Source organism: Amphimedon queenslandica, unplaced genomic scaffold (assembly GCF_000090795.2).
Source record: "Amphimedon queenslandica unplaced genomic scaffold, v1.1 AMPQUscaffold_13310, whole genome shotgun sequence".
In the NCBI taxonomy this organism is placed as follows: domain Eukaryota; kingdom Metazoa; phylum Porifera; class Demospongiae; order Haplosclerida; family Niphatidae; genus Amphimedon; species Amphimedon queenslandica.
Genome location: NW_003546454.1, coordinates 127,693 through 142,705, shown reverse-complemented (window position 1 = coordinate 142,705; position 15,013 = coordinate 127,693). Strand labels below are relative to the sequence as shown.

The window sequence follows — 15,013 nt, the reverse complement described above, 5'->3', positions numbered from 1 at the left end:
GATTAGGATAGCAGTTTTCATTATGTGCTAAATAAATACCTATTAAATCAATACTCATATTTCTAATTAGATATTAATTCAAGATACTTTCTTGCTGACACAGAGTGAAGACACTGATTGTACTAGCAGGTCCTAGTAATTGCTGATAGGCTCTGACTGTGATGTTATAAGTTGTTAGTTCTCTCAGTCCATTCAGTGTGATTGTATTATTACTGCTTCCCTCCACCTGTACTGTCTGCACAGTGTCTGTGTCACTAGTGACATTGACTACATATCCATCAGCATCAGATGAATCAAGTGCAGTCCAACTGACAGTGATAGTGGTAGTTGTCTTGTTGACCTCAGTAAGAGAAGAGGGAGCAGTTGCTGGTACTAAAACAAAAAATCAAAAATTAAAACAGTTAAACATTTAGCAGTAGAACTAATGACCTGTGACAGAGATGTATCTATTTCTTGTTACCGAGTAATGAATATTATAATGACCAAAATGCAAAAAGAATCTATACACATGATCACCATTGTTGTTTGATTGATTCAGTGCCCCGTTGGTAATAGCCTCTCCATTCCAAGTAACAGTTAGAGTAAAATCCCATCTTCCATTACCATAATTTACTGCTATTCCATTGTCATCTGTACAATTGTATAAGTACCTGTCTCCTCTGCAAAGTTGAGTACTAGTATTACCAAATTCATAGTACCAATTGGCAGCATGTAAAAACCTTTTATCATCATTGTGACCAATTTTAATAGCATGCAGTGTATAATTCTGAGGTAGAACTGTTATATCTGAAGGAAGATCAACTGTAAGGTTTTCAATTTGGGCCCATTCTATACAGTAAAATGACAATGTGTACTAGAGTAATGAGATCACTTACTGTATATATTAGCAAAGATGATGCCCAAGTTTGAGTCTGAGCAATTAGTGGGTAGACAACACTTGTACCAGCCATCATTAGATGGGGGAATGCTTTGTCCAGTAGGTATGTAAAGACTGACATTAGCAGGTGAAAATATAAAATTACAATGAAGAGGATCAGTACTACAGTCAACTGATAATCCATCAGGAGCAACCCACCCTCCACCATTCAGAGTAGAACCAGGTAAAATGCACTTGATACTGTTACTGTATCCTTTAATATCAATATCATAAAAATATGATCCATTAGGGTAACAGTTTCCATTATGCATCAAGTAGATACCTATAAAAACATATACAGCTGTTATCATACACATCCAGTGTCTTACCTGAGGAAGGTGGACATTGACTAATACCTTCACTGACACTCAACAAGAAGACAACAGACACCATTAGCACTGACACTGCCATTTTACCCATCATCAATACTGGTATTGACTGTTGCTGTTACATTTCCTCATTAAACAGTTTAAATAAATAACTTGAAATATTATTATTGCAATGTTATGAATAATATCTTTATGCTTTTGTACCTTTAAAGAATAAATAAACTATGCCACAATAATTATTGTTACACCTATGTTATTAACTACTGCATGTATTTCCACAAGTAATTCTAGTATTTCCCGGAGTTAGTTTGGCCATTCAAACTAATAGAATGGTATTTATCACACTAGAAAGAAAGACAAAAAATTTTTTATTGTCTTGACTATAAAATTTACTATTAACTATAGAACTTCAAATATGATTACTTTCATGGCTTAGCTATATAATTGGCTATAGATCTAGTTGATAAAGGTAATAAAACTGCTAGACATACAAATAAAACATTTACTTAGTATTTTAGACATTAAAAGGAAACAATGTCCTAAAAAGGATACGAACTACAAAACTGTAAAGTTAATGATTGCAATAACAAGTCATTGTGGCATAGTCTCATAAACAGCATCAGGTGACATTTGACATTCATCATAGACTCTGTTCTCTTCACTTAGTTTAGTTTTGCGAATTTCATATGGTTCACATCAGATCTACGAAGTATATATTTAATTAATGATTGATGTACATAATTATGTCAGTTAATTATATAGATCTAGTAGCCTGTATTTAATACTTACTTTGCTTGCTTGTTACAAGGACCTCTAATTCTAAAAAATATCAGATTTACAAAAATGCTTTATTTATTTATTAGTACCTAATAGATCTTGAAAATGACACTGACAGTTAGTAAAATTAACAATACACCTACTGACACACTAAATGCAATATCTCTCATTACATTACATACTGCTCATAAATTAATGGTTACTTCTTAATAACAAATATGAGACTTACTGAATATTGAAGGTGATGTTGATATACTACAAAGGTGGCTCCTGCCTTGGTGATATAGTATTTTATTAGCAATATATAACTGTTCACAGCAAATATCCATTATCAGTGTATGCACTTACACCAAAAATATAACAAGAATTATCAGTAAGACCAGTAATGTTGATAAATGTGTAAATACTAGGGACAGCAGCAGTCAATAAAGCATTAGCGTTGAACCTATCAAGACACATTCTCACAGAACTGATTATAGTATAATAATTACATACCTATTCCAATCTCTACTACAATGGGATCACTGAAGGGACCTCTTCTAACAGAATTGACAGCAGCTACACTGATGTTATATTCAGTACCAAACACTAGATTAGTCAATATGATATATCTCTCAATACTGGTGAGGCTGTATGTAATACTAGTGTTACTGATAATCTGTGATTAGAACATTACGCTGGGAACAATTGAACTCATTCCAAGTGAGATTATTAGCTGTTGAATTAACTGGATTGATGAAGGCCAATCACTAGGCACTAAGAGCATATGAAAGATGATTTAATCAAAAATACAAACTTACTTCAGTTTGTATGATGATTTTGCTTAATTCAGAACCTCCAAGTAGATTACCAGCTCTCAATGTCATGGTATAGTTCATACCACTATACAGACCTATTAATGTATAACATTTCCTTTTTTGTGTCACTAATTCAACCTACCTATTTTTAACCTTGCTTATCCTACATGTTTTATTTCTATTTTTTATTTATAATAAATTTTTTGAGGGCTTTGTTCCCTTTTTACTGTATGTTGTAGTGGACTGCTGATGAGGAGCAACAGAGACTGTTTCATTCCCTGATGATAACTGAGGACAAGATGGAGTATAGGAGATAGTGTAGTATGTTACATAGTTGTCACTACTGGGAATAGTCCAGTTCACTGTAATACTGACCGTGTACATATGCACAATTACACATGCATGCTGTCTCTCTCTTATTTTGCCTACATACCGGTACATTAGAGAGTGTTCCTGTGATAATCATCATTGGATTATTTTAATTTCTTAGTAGCATATTAATAATAAGAAACATAAATACATGTACACCCAATATAAATATGTAACTACCAAAACTACATCTAATTGTTAGGATTTGCATGGTAAAGAGTTACGTTACGTTGCCTTCTAAACAATCTTTTTCTAATGCTTGGTTTTTGAGATCCTCTACTAGATAAATGATAAATGGATTGTGTTTGTTCTTCAACTTCAGTATCAACATTCTTTTTGGATTTATTATCAAAAGAACTAAAAGGATGTTTAACGGCTTGCACAAAATGTTCCTTTACTGATGACAATAGACCAATTGTTTGATAAGCAGTATCAATGGTAGAGGGTTTATCATATTGTATAGTAGTGCTTGAAGTCACTATGTTATTGCATAAAGAAGTTAAGACTTGGGACTGTCTGGTAACAGGATCCAGCAGTTCAACAATTCTTTGGTGACATCTCCTCTTAGCAATTATTAAAGCAGTTTTTCCCTTGTTTTCTCGTATATTTGCATCAGCATTATGTTTCAGCATTAATTCAATAGCTTGTGCATGACCTTTTGCACTGGCAAACATCAAAGCAGTCCATCCATTTTTATCTTGAATGTTAACATCAGCACCTTCTTCAAGTAACAGTTCCACAACCTGGTGATGACCCTTTTCACTGGCAATCATTAGAGCAGTCCATCCATTATAACTTTGAATGTTAAAATTGGCACCTATTTTAAGTAATAGTTCCACAACCTGGTGATGACCTTTATAAATGGCAATCATTAGAGCAGTCCATCCATTACCTCTTTGAATGTTAACATCAGATTCCTCTAGTAGCAGTTCTACAACCTGGTGATGGCCATTTTTACTAGCTACATACAAAGCAGTCCGTCCTCCTTTATCTTGCATATTAACATAGGCATTATGTTTCAGTAATAATTCAACAGTTTGTGTATGACCTCTTTCACTAGCCAGCATTAGTGCAGTTGCACCTTGATCACAAGTTTGAATTTCAATATAAGCACCATTTTTAAGTAAAAGTTCGACAACCTGGTAATGATCTATGTGACTGGCAATCATTAGAGCAGTCCATCCATAAGGATCATTGCTCTGAATGTTAACATAAGATCCTTTCTTAAGTAGCAGTTCCACAACTTGATGATAACCATTCTGACTGGCAATCATTACAGCAGTCCATCCATCGTTGCTTTGAATGTTAACATCAGATCCATTTTTGAGTAACAGCTCCACAACCTCATGATGACCATTTTGACTGGCAATCATTAGAGCAGTCCATCCATCACTGAATTGAATGTTAGCATCAGCACTTTCTTTTAATAATGATTTCACAATCTGATGATGACCATTCTGACTGGCAGTCATAAGAGCAGTCTCTCCATCATTTTCTTGAATGTTAACATCAGCACCTTCTTTAAGTAACAGTTCCACAACCTGGTGATGACCATTCTGACTGGCAATCATTAGAGCAGTCCATCCATTATTATTTTGAATGTTAACATAGGCACCTTCTTTGAGTAACAGTTCTACAACCTGGTGATGACAATTTTTACTAGCTATATACAAAGCAGTTTGCCCTTTTTTATCTTGTACATTAACATCAGCATTATGTTTCAGTAATAATTCAATAACTTGTGTATGACCTTTTTCACTGGCTAGTGTTAGTGCAGTTGTTCCTTGGTCATCATAAGTTTGAAATTCAGTATCAGCACCTTTTTTAAGTAACAATTCTACAATTTGATGATGACCGTTATGGCTGGCATATATTAGAGCAGTCACTCCATTTTTATCTTGAATGTTAACGTGAGATCCTTTGTCAAGTAAGAGTTTCACAACCTGGTGATGACCATTTTTACTGGCAATTATCAAAGCAGTCCAACCATTTTTGATGTAAATGTTAACATCACATCCTTTTTTGAGTAACAGCTCCACAACCCAGTCATGACCTTCTCTACTAGCTACATATAAAGCAGTCTTTCCTTTTTTACTCTGTACATTAGCATCAGCATTATGTTTCAGTAATAATTCAATAACTTGTGAATGACCTTTTTCACTGGCCAGCATTAGTGCAGTTGTTCCTTGTTTATGAGTTTGAATATCAGTATCAGCACCTTTTTTAAGTAACAAGTCTACAATTTGATGATGACCATTATGACTGGCATCCATTAGAGCAGTCACTCCATATTTATCTTGAATGTTAACATAAGATCCATTGTCAAGTAACAGTTCCACAACCTGGTAATGACCACTATGACTGGCAAACATTAGAGCAGTCTCTCCTCCATCATTTTCTTGAATGTTAACATCAGCACCTTCTTTAAGTAACAATTCCACAACCTGGTGATGACCATAGGCACTGGCACCCATTAGAGCAGTCTCTCCATCATTGCCTTGAATGTTAACATCAACACCTCCTTTGATTAACAGTTTCACAAGCTGGTAATGACCATTGATAATAGCATTTATTAGAGCAGTCCACCTTTTTTCATTCTTTATATTAACATCAGCATTATTTTTCAGTAATAACTGAGCTTGTGTATGACGTGCAGTTGCACCTTGATCACAAGTTTGAATTTCAGTACCAGTACCATTTTTAAGTAATAGCTCCACAACCTGAGGACGATCACTTTTACTGGCAGCCATCGGAGCAGCTCCTCTATTATTACCTTGAATGTTAGCACCAGATCCTTTTTTGAGTAACAGTTCTGCAATCTTATGATGACCATTATGACTGGCAGCAATTAGAGCAGTCTCTCCATTGTTGTCTTGAATGTTAACATCAGATCCTTCTTTGAGTAACAGTTCCACAACTTGATGTAGACCCCTTGCACTAGCTATATACAAAGCAGTCTGTCCTTGTTTATTTCGTACATTAGCATTAGTAGTATGCTTCAGTAATAACTCAATAACTTGTGTATGAGCTTTCTCACTAGCCAGCATTAGTGCAGTTGCCCCTTGGTCATAAGTTTGAATTTCAGTATTAGCACCTTTTTTAAGTAGCAGTCCCACAGCCTTGTGATAATTCATTTTACTAGCAATCAGTAGTGCAGTCCATCCATAAGGATCATTGCTTTGACTGTTAACATGAGATTCTTTGTTGCTAAGTAACAGTTCTACAACTTGATGATGACCATTTTGAATGGCAATCATTACAGCAGTCCATCCATCATTGCTTTGAATGTTAACATCAGATCCATTTTTGAGTAACAGCTCCACAACCTGGTGATGACCATTTTGACTGGCAATCATTAGAGCAGTCCATCCATCATTGAATTGAGTGTTAACATCAGCACCTTCTGTTAATAATGATTCCACAATCTGGTGATGACCATTCTGACTGGCAGTCATAAGAGCAGTCTCTCCAGCATTGTCTTGAATGTCAACATCAGCACCTTTTATAAGTAACAGTTCCACAACCTGGTGATGACCATTCTGACTGGCAATCATTAGAGCAGTCCATCCATTAATGTTTTGAATGTTAATATTGGCACCTACTTTAAGTAACAGTTCCACAACCTGGTGATGCCCATTTTCACTGGCAATCAATAGAGCAGTCCATCCATTAATGTTTTGAATGTTAACATCAGCACCTTTTTTAAGTAATAGTTCCACAACCTGGTGATGACCTTTATAAATGGCAATCATTAGAGCAGTCCATCCATTACCGCTTTGAATGTCAACATCAGATTCATCTAGTAGCAGTTCTACAACCTGGTGATGGCCATTTTGAATGGCAATCATTAGAGCAGTCCATCCATCATTGAATTGAGTGTTAACATCAGCACTTTCTTTTAATAATGATTCCACAATCTGGTGATGACCATTCTGACTGGCAGTCATAAGAGCAGTCTCTCCATCATTGTCTTGAATGTTAACATTAGCACCTTCTTTAAGTAACAGTTCCACAACCTGGTGGTGACCATTCTGACTGGCAATCATTAGAGCAGTCCATCCATTATTATTTTGAATGTTAACATGAGCACTTTCTGTTAATAATGATTTCACAACCTGGTGATGACCATTCTGACTGGCAATCATAAGAGCAGTCTCTTCATCATTGTCTTGAATGTTAACATCAGCACCTTCTTTAAGTAACAGTTCCACAATCTGGTGATGACCATTCTGACTGGCAATCATTAGAGCAGTCCATCCATTATTATTCTGAATGTTAACATTGGCATCTTCTTTGAGTAACAGTTCTACAACTTGGTGATGACAATTTTTACTAGCTATATACAGAGCAGTTTGCCCTTTTTTATCTTGAATGTTAAAATTAGCATCATTTTTCAGTAATAAATCAATAACTTGCGTATGACTTTTAGCACTGGCCAGCATTAATGCAGTTGCTCCTTGGCTATGAGTTTGGAGTTTAGTATCAGCACCTTCTCTAAGTAGCAATTCCACAATCTGATAATGGCCATTGTCACTGGCAATCATAAGAGCTGTCTGTTCATCCTCATTTTTATAATCTATGTTAATCTTTAACTGTAAAAGTAGCTCCAAATGCCATTGCATAAGGGAACCTGATTTAGCAATATCAAGGAGAAATTTTTCAAAGTTGACACATTCATCAAATGATTTTAAGATAAAGTGATCACAAACTCTCATTTCAATTATACCAATTTGATACATAAAACTTATTTTTGAGAATGCTTTTTTTATCAATGGTTCAGATTGAGAAATTGGTGCTGAATATTTGATGCATATCGATCCTTTAACAATGCGAATGTGACTCAACACTCTACTATCATCACTATAGAGGTGGTAGATAACTTTTTTAAAGCTTGCTAGTATTACTGGCCCCCACCTTCTGTCAAGTTTAAAAACAACTTCACAAACTGCATCAGTTGAGTCATGAGTGGGCTCTATTGTTTCTTCTATAATATCTATTATATGCTGCAAAGAAGATGATTTTTCAAATGTATTTAATTTTTGCACATAATTTCTTATTTTGATTTGTACATCACATTTTGTGGGCAAAAACATTCCAGCTATTTCATGAACCAAGTGACAGTTAAGAAATGAATAATGTGGCTTAATCTTACTGAAAAGGTGATCAACACTTGTAATTTCAGATAGACCAGTTACACCAAGATATTCTTCAACATATATGCATATAGCCTTTATTTCTTTAGTGCTGGTAGATTCAGCTAGGATTATTCTGATCTCTGTTACCAAAGAAGTAAAGTCTCTTTTTAGATCTTGAATATTTTGTAAGACTTGACTTTCTGAACTGATCCTGACAGTTACTTCATTTTGAGCTCTTCTAATGCTAACTTGACTTTCATGTAATGAATCTGTTAATAAAGAGAATTAAACATTTAATTAGCAATACTCGGATTCTTTACTTGTCACTTCATGTTTATCAGAACTATGTAACTCAATTAGTAGAGGAACGTCTAAACAAAGTTGACTTAAAACATATGCATCATAAAAAAATCATTTACTGTGGTTATTTGATAGTGTATCAGAAATTACAGTTAGCCCAACTTCTTTTAGTGAAGTAATGAAAGAAAAAAATACACCACTAGGATTTGAATGGGTCTTAAGTATTGACAATAATGAATAGACTAATTTGTTAGCTCTGTCATAAGGAGAAATGCTAGTATTCTGAACTGCAATATGTACTGCTTCAGGAATACACTCGAGTGAGAAAAGAGAATCATTCAATTGAGATATGACTTCAACATTTCCAGCTAATGTGATACAAATATTGGCAAAATTCTTCTTTAATGTGTCATACTCTATTTTATTTAATATAAAGTTAATTTGTAACATACATTCATTTTTTACCTCTTACTGTTGATGAACCAGTTTTATTGCTGTGATGAGGAGACATAGGCTCAGCCTGGAAATTTTTTTCTTGCAATGAAATTGACAGAGGATGTTGCTCTGGCGTTGTTCTGTTGCTCTGTTCTTGAATTTTATTGATGATATCAGAAGAAACAACTTCATGTGAAACATCTACAGACACTGCGTACACCAAATGTAAAAATCAATAAAATAAATTTACATGCATTTACCTTCTTCTAATTGAAGTTTAATTCTGAACCATTCTGCTGCTAAATGACTATGGAAATCTTCATGGGCTTCACCTTGAGACAAAATACAACCAAGAAATAGCTCATAACGGTCCATCAAGTGTGATACACCTTGTATTGAATGCAACTCAGCCATTAACTCATCAATAATGCCATTGAATGTTAATGAAACTGATTGAGATATTAAGTTAACAGCAAAGATCTGAGCAATTGCTTCTTTCATGTAGTAATTTGATGCTTTCTCTAATTCATCAGAATGCATGCGAAGGGACTCCTCAATCAGTTTACAAGCTATTAAAAATTAATCAATCAGATCTACAGTGCAGTGCATACTTGCCTTGTTCAATAGTGATAGGACCAGGATTCAGTTCCACATCTCCTGATAGAAGGATCAACTGAAATAATAAAAATACCAATAGAAAACAAGAGCATCCAACAAGCCACGCAAATTTCACACCACAGACCCTAGCTCCAGTACCAGTAGTTTCATTATTCATCCAGTCTAGAGGATCAGTTACCTCAGTCTGATGGCTATTGCCGTGTTGTGACTTCCGTAACCCTGCTCCACGGTGACTGCTACATAAACGACAGTGCCAAAGACCAATGGCAGCTCTCCACTGAGAAAGATCAACCATTTCTGCGGAAGAAAAGAAACGAGGGGATGAATTAGACTAAGTTTGTCAAAATGAGAGGCTTTTAAAGGGCTCTTGACTCTTTAGTTTGGTTTGGTATGCAAACTTGATACTCCTACTGGTGAAAGGTGTGGCTACATAAAATGTCTTTCTAATAGCCATATTGCTGCCTTGCATCCAGTTCTTATTATTTGTGAGAATATCTGGTAACCTGGAGCTTAAACGATAATAACACATACAATATTGAGAATCAGCACTACAATAGCGATTAGCTAGAGTTGCTGCACGTAGTAAAGTTAGCAGAGATCAAGTTAAAATACTTTTACAACAAAAAGAGAAAATGAAAATGCTCTAAGATTACAGAACTTAAATACAAAACATAACAAAGAAAGGACACTATTGTACACAGGTAACTAACAAAGGGTCTATATGGAGTAGACAAGTGAGTCCTAGTAGACAAGTGAGTCCTCATGAGCTGGACAGAGCTGTCCAGCTCATTGTACATTACACAAAAGAGGGCATAAGGCCATAGGAACATGAGATCATACATTAATTAAAAGCATATGTTTATGTAAATACTAATTAACACAAAATACACAACCTACTAATTACATGTATACATATGTCATACATATTACAACATACAATGCATAATATAATAGGTATAATTTTTATTATATGTTCGGCATCATGTTCTAAACCAGTTCAAGATGATCCAGTTCATGATCTCTACAATCCTTTACACTCTAGTAATAAACAACAAACAAGAACACTAAAAAATAACAATTAGAGCTAACGTCCAATAACGTACTACATATAGATCTATTGCATAGTATAACACAACAAAATGGAGATATACTTTTAAAAGTTCTTCATCTTTTTCTTCTCTATTCAACAGCTCCCTTAACTGACTATGTAAACATAAAATGACCATTTTTGTGAGGCTCCATCAATATTAACATACTCATTGTAATAAGCTTGTTCAGCAGCAACAGTACAAGCCATTACTGCCTCTTTACCTAATAATGCACTACCAGCACCTGATAATGGGAGAGAGAGAGGAGTGGAGAATAGGACAAAGGAGAAAGGAATACATTTAAGTTATTAATGAGTAATTGCAGTGACTGTTATATCATACCCAGTACACATCCTGCATCCAGCTATGTTCCACAGAGGCATCAAAGCAGTAGGTCTCACTCTTCTTTCCTTAACTAGTCTTTCAAATAATCCTAAATGGGCTTTCTCTTACTCCCACATATGCTATCATAATAATAATAATAATATAATTTATGATTTATAATAGTAGGAGCATTGCAAGATTTCAATTCAAATAAATAGCAAACCATGCATAGTAGGTGATAGGGTAGTTAAGGATTCTAATCACCAAAGTGTTTTGTCAACAGGAAAAAATCCTGTTGTTTATTTTACATTTTGCTCTAGATGTTAAAAAGAAACAATATCTTTAAAAGGATACACTGAAACTACAAAACTGTAAAGTTAACGATCACAATAATAAGTCATTGTGGCATAGTCTCATAAACAGCATCAGGTGACACTTGACATTCATCATAGACTCTGTTCTCTTCACTTAGTTTAGTCTTGTGAAGATCATATGGTTCACATACTTGCATTGCAATATCATCATCAGCTCTACAATGTGATTGATGTGCATCAGTTAGTAGCTAGTCCATAATCATGCTTACTTTGCTTGTTTGGTACCTTTAGGACCTCTCATTCTGAAAGATATCAAATTAATAATTTATAAAAATGACTCATTAACAGTACCTTATAAAGGAATATATATTGAAAATGACACTTACAGTCAGTAAAATAAACAATACACCTACTGACACACTAAATGCAATATCTCTATCATTACATAATGTGCTTGAAGTAGTACTTGGATATACTGTTTATAAATTAATGGTTAATTCTTAATGATAGATAATATACTTACTGAATATTGAAGGTGATGTTGATACTAATGCACTTGAAGGTGGCTGAATTAGTAGTTCTAGTGTTTCATTAGCAATAATTGTCCATAGTCCATATCCATTATCAGTGTATGCACGTACACCAAAAATATAACAAGACATAGCATTAAGACCAGTAATGTTAATAGATCTAAATGTACTGCTACTGGGGGTATCAACAGTTTCTGTGGCATCAGTATTAAAATTATTAGTAGCTATTATACAGTTTTCAGACTGTAAGATATGATATCCTATCTCATATGTGACAATGGGATAGTCTGATGGAATATAACTAGGTACACTCCATGAGATAACAGCCCATGTAGTGTCCATGATACTGGATACTGAACCAACTGGACCAGGTACTAAATAAAAACTTATCCTCACAAAACTGATATAGTATAATAATTACATACCTATTCCAATCTCTACTACAATTGGATCACTGAAGGGACCTCTTCCAACAGAATTGACAGCAGCTACACTGATGTTATACTCAGTACCAAATACTAGATCATTCAATATGAAATATCTCTCAGTACTGGTGAGGTTGTATGTGATACTACTGTTACTGATAATGACTGTATAGCCTGTGATTAGACCATTACGCTGAGAACAATTAACCTCATTCCAAGTGAATCTATTAGCTGTAAAATTTACAGGTAAAATTTGAAGTGATGAAGGCCAACAACTAGGAACTATAAATTATAAGGTAACTATAAGTTAGTGAAATAAATAATATCATTACTTATTGCTTCAGTTTGTATAGATCTAGCCATGTTCAATTCAGACTCTCCTAGTACATTACCAGCTCTCACTGTGATGGTATAATTCATACCACTGTACAGACCTATTAATGTATAACTGTATGTTGTAGTGGACTGATGAGGAGCAACAGAGACTGTCTCATTCACTGATGATAACTGGGGACAAGGTGGAGTATAGGAGATGGTGTAGTATGTTACATAGTTGTCACTACTGGGAATAATCCAGTTCACTGTAATACCAGTGGTTGAGACATTAGATACTGAAAGACTAGTTACAGGACTAGGAACTACAACAGATATCAATTACACTCTCACAATGATAGTAACTCACCATCAAACTTTAACACTGTTACTGTACTATTAACTGAAGGAAGATCTATATATGAGTACACACTGATGTTATAGGTATTCATTGATGGTGAGAGATCTGTTAGTACAATTTCATTTTCACTGGTAGGTACTACATTCCTGGTTAAACCTCCAGTAGTATACTCAATTACATATCCATTAGTCTCTGATGAATTGGTCCAGTTCACTTTAATGCTGTTAGCATTTAATATAAACCCTCGCACATTATTTGGAGGACCACTAGGAGCTAGGAAATTTTTAAAAATTAAGGTATCTACTATTAATTAAAGTACTTTAATCATACCATGTAATATCACAGATTGACTGTAGTTGACTCCTCCAATCATTGCTATACAGGTAACATTAACTGACACTCCCAGTGGATCAGGATATACCAGTAGTGTGTTGTTGTATGTCAGGACATCAATTGATGTATACATTGAGTTACTCTTCATCATTTCATTCACTAACCAGTAAACATCAGTTGAAGGATTTATATCAGTAGTTGTGAGACAATCAATACGATATTGAGTATTATTGAGTTGTGTAATGGATGATACTAGTGTCCAATTAATTGAACTAATAACTAGAAATACATCAACAATGTTACAAGTACATTAAAAGGTACAGTAGCAATACCTGGTAAGGTCTGTACACTGATTGTACTAGCAGGTCCCAGTAATTGTTGATAGGCTCTGACTGTGGTGCTATGAGTTGTTCCCCCTTTCAGCCCATTCAGTGTGATTGTATTATTACTACTTCCCTCCACCTGTACTGTCTGCACAGTGTCAGTGTCACTAGTGACATTGACTACATATCCATCAGCATCAATTGAATCAAGTGCAGTCCAACTGACAGTGATAGTGGTAATTGTCTTGCTGACCTCAGTAAGAGAAGAGGGAGCAGCTGCTGGTACTATAAGGAGACATAACTGCATGTATTATTGTAAAAGTGTATGTGTATTACCTTTAATGGTTAAAGTACGTGTTCTATCAGCACCACTAAGATTATCTAGTACACACTGGTACATTTGATCTCCAGTGGTTGATTGACTGATTGATCCACTACTGACAGTCATTCCATCCCATGTGATATTAACAGTATATCTTATTGTGTTGGTGCTATCAACTAACTCAGTACCAGGACAAGGGGAATGATGTACATAATCTTCACAATTAGTGTATCTAACCAGTGCAGTGCTACCAATGCTCATACTAATACCATACTTATTGTACCCGATTTTAGTACAATTCAGTTTGTATTCCTGAGGATATACTGTCATATCAGAAGGAAGACCAGCAACAGTAAATGATTCTACTTCACAATATCCTACAAATGAAATTATTACATCAGTAAGTGATTATAGTCTCCTCTTACTGAATACATTAGCAAAGATGATGTTAGTGTTAGGATCTGAACAATTAGTAGGAAGACAACACTTATACCAGCCTTCTTGAGCTGCTGATAGTCCCTGAGCAAGATAAAGATTGAGAGTAGCATTAGGTGAAGTAACATTAGTACAAAGGAAAGGATCACTGGCACTATTACTGTTACAGTCAACAGGATCATCAGGATCAGCAGCTCTAACCCACTGACCAGTAGTTAGACTAGTACCAGGTAACACACATGATATAGCTTCATTAGCTGCATTGACACTACTATCCCAAAAATATGATCCATTAGTATAGCAGTTTCCATTATGCATCAGGTAGATACCTATAAAAACCTATACAGTTGTTATTATACTCATCCAGTGTCTACCTGAGGAAGGTGGACACTGACTAATGACTTCACTGACACTCAACAAGAAGACAACAGACACCATTAGCACTGACACTGCCATTTTACCCATTATGAATAATACTATGGACTGCTCCTGTTGCATTTCCTTCTCAAACGCTTTTATGAATAAACTTGTAATATGTTGTTTTCTCATCATCGCACAATGCTATGAATA

The 15,013-nt window shown here is 34.9% G+C and overlaps 2 protein-coding genes and 2 long non-coding RNA genes across 4 annotated transcripts; all 4 read right to left on the bottom strand.

Annotated features, from left to right (window-relative positions):
* Nucleotides 1-1,937: 1,937 nt before the first annotated feature.
* Nucleotides 1,938-2,174, bottom strand: LOC109583368 (uncharacterized). The gene is made up of 3 exons (XR_002185499.1): nt 2,112-2,174; nt 2,035-2,064; nt 1,938-1,947 (listed from the first exon to the last, which is right to left on the bottom strand). It is a non-coding gene; the product is annotated as an uncharacterized LOC109583368 (long non-coding RNA).
* Nucleotides 2,175-2,966: 792 nt separating this feature from the next.
* On the bottom strand, nt 2,967-10,597 carry LOC100635111 (uncharacterized). The gene is made up of 6 exons (XM_019998678.1): nt 9,674-10,597; nt 9,319-9,627; nt 9,089-9,268; nt 8,743-9,039; nt 8,644-8,694; nt 2,967-8,592 (listed from the first exon to the last, which is right to left on the bottom strand). The coding sequence occupies exons 1-6, from the start codon at nt 9,969-9,971 to the stop codon at nt 3,380-3,382; spliced, it is 6,348 nt and encodes a 2,115-aa protein (XP_019854237.1). The 5' UTR covers nt 9,972-10,597; the 3' UTR covers nt 2,967-3,379.
* A 241-nt stretch (nt 10,598-10,838) lies between these two features.
* LOC109583367 (uncharacterized) lies at nt 10,839-11,198 on the bottom strand. The gene is made up of 3 exons (XR_002185498.1): nt 11,107-11,198; nt 10,933-11,008; nt 10,839-10,879 (listed from the first exon to the last, which is right to left on the bottom strand). It is a non-coding gene; the product is annotated as an uncharacterized LOC109583367 (long non-coding RNA).
* Nucleotides 11,199-11,448: 250 nt separating this feature from the next.
* On the bottom strand, nt 11,449-12,238 carry LOC109583366 (uncharacterized). The gene is made up of 4 exons (XM_019998680.1): nt 11,926-12,238; nt 11,754-11,877; nt 11,672-11,704; nt 11,449-11,618 (listed from the first exon to the last, which is right to left on the bottom strand). Exons 1-4 carry the CDS (start codon nt 12,062-12,064, stop codon nt 11,486-11,488), a joined length of 429 nt encoding a protein of 142 aa, XP_019854239.1. The 5' UTR covers nt 12,065-12,238; the 3' UTR covers nt 11,449-11,485.
* Between the last annotated feature and the right edge of the window lie 2,775 nt (nt 12,239-15,013).

Excerpts from the sequence above, each read along its gene's own strand:
- LOC100635111 (XM_019998678.1), bottom strand. The coding sequence starts at position 9,971 with ATGGTTGATCTTTCTCAGTGGAGAGCTGCCATTGGTCTTTGGCACTGT. Across the intron at positions 9,628-9,673 it reads TCCTATCACTATTGAACAAG|CTTGTAAACTGATTGAGGAG; the intron begins GCAAGTATGCAC and ends AATTTTTAATAG. Across the intron at positions 9,040-9,088 it reads TGGTTCATCAACAGTAAGAG|AGTATGACACATTAAAGAAG; the intron begins GTAAAAAATGAA and ends TAAATAAAATAG.
- LOC109583366 (XM_019998680.1), bottom strand. The coding sequence starts at position 12,064 with ATGTCTTGTTATATTTTTGGTGTACGTGCATACACTGATAATGGATAT. Across the intron at positions 11,878-11,925 it reads AACATCACCTTCAATATTCA|TATATCCAAGTACTACTTCA; the intron begins GTAAGTATATTA and ends ATTTATAAACAG. Across the intron at positions 11,705-11,753 it reads AATATATATTCCTTTATAAG|AATGAGAGGTCCTAAAGGTA; the intron begins GTACTGTTAATG and ends GATATCTTTCAG.